This window comes from Gavialis gangeticus, unplaced genomic scaffold (assembly GCF_001723915.1).
Source record: "Gavialis gangeticus isolate Ggan-Ray unplaced genomic scaffold, GavGan_comp1, whole genome shotgun sequence".
In the NCBI taxonomy this organism is placed as follows: Eukaryota; Metazoa; Chordata; order Crocodylia; family Gavialidae; genus Gavialis; species Gavialis gangeticus.
In genome coordinates this window covers 27,646,251-27,647,834 of record NW_017728996.1, presented here as the reverse complement: position 1 = coordinate 27,647,834, position 1,584 = coordinate 27,646,251, and the positions used below count along the sequence as shown (strand labels likewise).

At 33.0% G+C, this 1,584-nt stretch overlaps 1 protein-coding gene across 3 annotated transcripts in view; it reads right to left on the bottom strand.

Moving 5' to 3' along the window:
* DMXL2 (Dmx like 2) overlaps window positions 1–1,584 on the bottom strand; it is a 117,099-nt gene that overhangs the window by 35,162 nt on the left and 80,353 nt on the right. For all 3 annotated transcript variants that reach the window (XM_019504203.1, XM_019504205.1, XM_019504204.1), the window contains one exon: window positions 402–583. In XM_019504203.1, the coding sequence (XP_019359748.1) occupies window positions 402–583 (182 nt within the window). The remainder of the gene's footprint in view (window positions 1–401; window positions 584–1,584) is intronic.

Sequence of the window (1,584 nt, the reverse complement as noted above, 5' to 3'; positions counted from 1 at the left end):
AGGCACACCTGCCCTTAGTGGTTAAGCAGCTTGATATGTTAATCTGATAAAACAGTTCCATAGAAAAAGATGCATTAGAAAGAAAATAAAATGGCATCTCCACTATTTTTAAGTGAGATAGGAATAGGATAGGATAGGAATGAAGATAGATGTTTTGGAAGTTATATGGTGCATTTGTAGCCTTTTCAGCTTTCTGTCAAGACAGCAACCTGCATATATATTCATTAAAGGACACTGTAAGAAACTTTGATGAAAGAAAACTTCTTCAAATGTTATTTTTCTTCTTTAAAACTTAAAAAAGATGGGAAAAAAGGAAAACTTTCTACATCAAATATGTATTTATATTGCTAAAATGAGAGATTCTTTTGATAGCATCATGCTTAACACACAAAACACTTTACCTTTGCCATAAAATAGTCCCACATACTGAGTTCTGGAGGAATGAATTTTTCTTTGTAAGATGGTCTTTCTACCGGCACAGGCGGAGGTACAATGCTATCTTTTACTGGTCTTCCTGGCACTAGCATCCTCATATTAAATCGACGACGATGCTTATCCATTTCTTCCGAAGGAACTGGAGGTGCTACATTGAAAAAATGTAGGGAGATAAATTTAGTATTTTAACTTCAGAAACTGAAGAATTATAGCATTTAAATAAAAGGATTATTAATAAATGAAACTATTAATATACATTTTTTAAGCAAAACCACAAATTCTGGTTAAAAATTGGGGGTAAAAATGTGATTCAAAGTTAAACTACATTTCATATACTAATCCTAATCCTTAATAAATGCAATTATGTAATGAGTGACAATAAGCCCATAGACATATGCAGACAAAAATATTTTTATCATCTGGAGCAGGATTCCAAGAATTCAGGATTTAAATTATTCATAGATTCATAGATTAAGGGTCGGAAGGGACCTAGTAGATCTTCTAGCCCGACCCCCCGCCAGGGCGGGAGAACAACAAAAACCCCAAAACAAGAAACGGGAATTAGTAATTCCTTAGCTGAAAAGTTTTATTTTCTTTAAGGATACCTGGAATTCTATGGAAAATAATTTTTCAAAAAACAGAAAAAATGTATATAATTTCAATAATTTGTATACACTGTCATATAATTATATAAAAATGTGGTTAAGAAAATATAGTTACTGTTAAACTGGCCTGTGTTTATTTAAAAATGTCTTTAACCTGGATTTGTCTTCTCATATGCAAAATGAAAATGGATTTTGGCTTTTTAAGTAGTATCAGACAGGCATCAGTGAAGAATACATCTACTTTAAAGAAGCCAGTGGTTCAAAAATAAAGGTTTCTTTTAAAGCACAACTAACATTCATCTACACTGCAAATTTTACACATCTTCATTACTGTTCCTTGAAACATCTAAAAATGCAGCAACTACTAGGTTTCAGGAAAACAGATCCTCTCTCAAATGAAACCATTTAGGCATCTATACACATGCAGTGAGTCTGCTCCAATGCACTGTAATTACAGTGAATCAGAGCAGACTCGATTTGATTAATTGAGTCTGCTGGAGTGTGGTAATTACCTCGCTTCAGCAGACTTAAGCATCATGTGCAT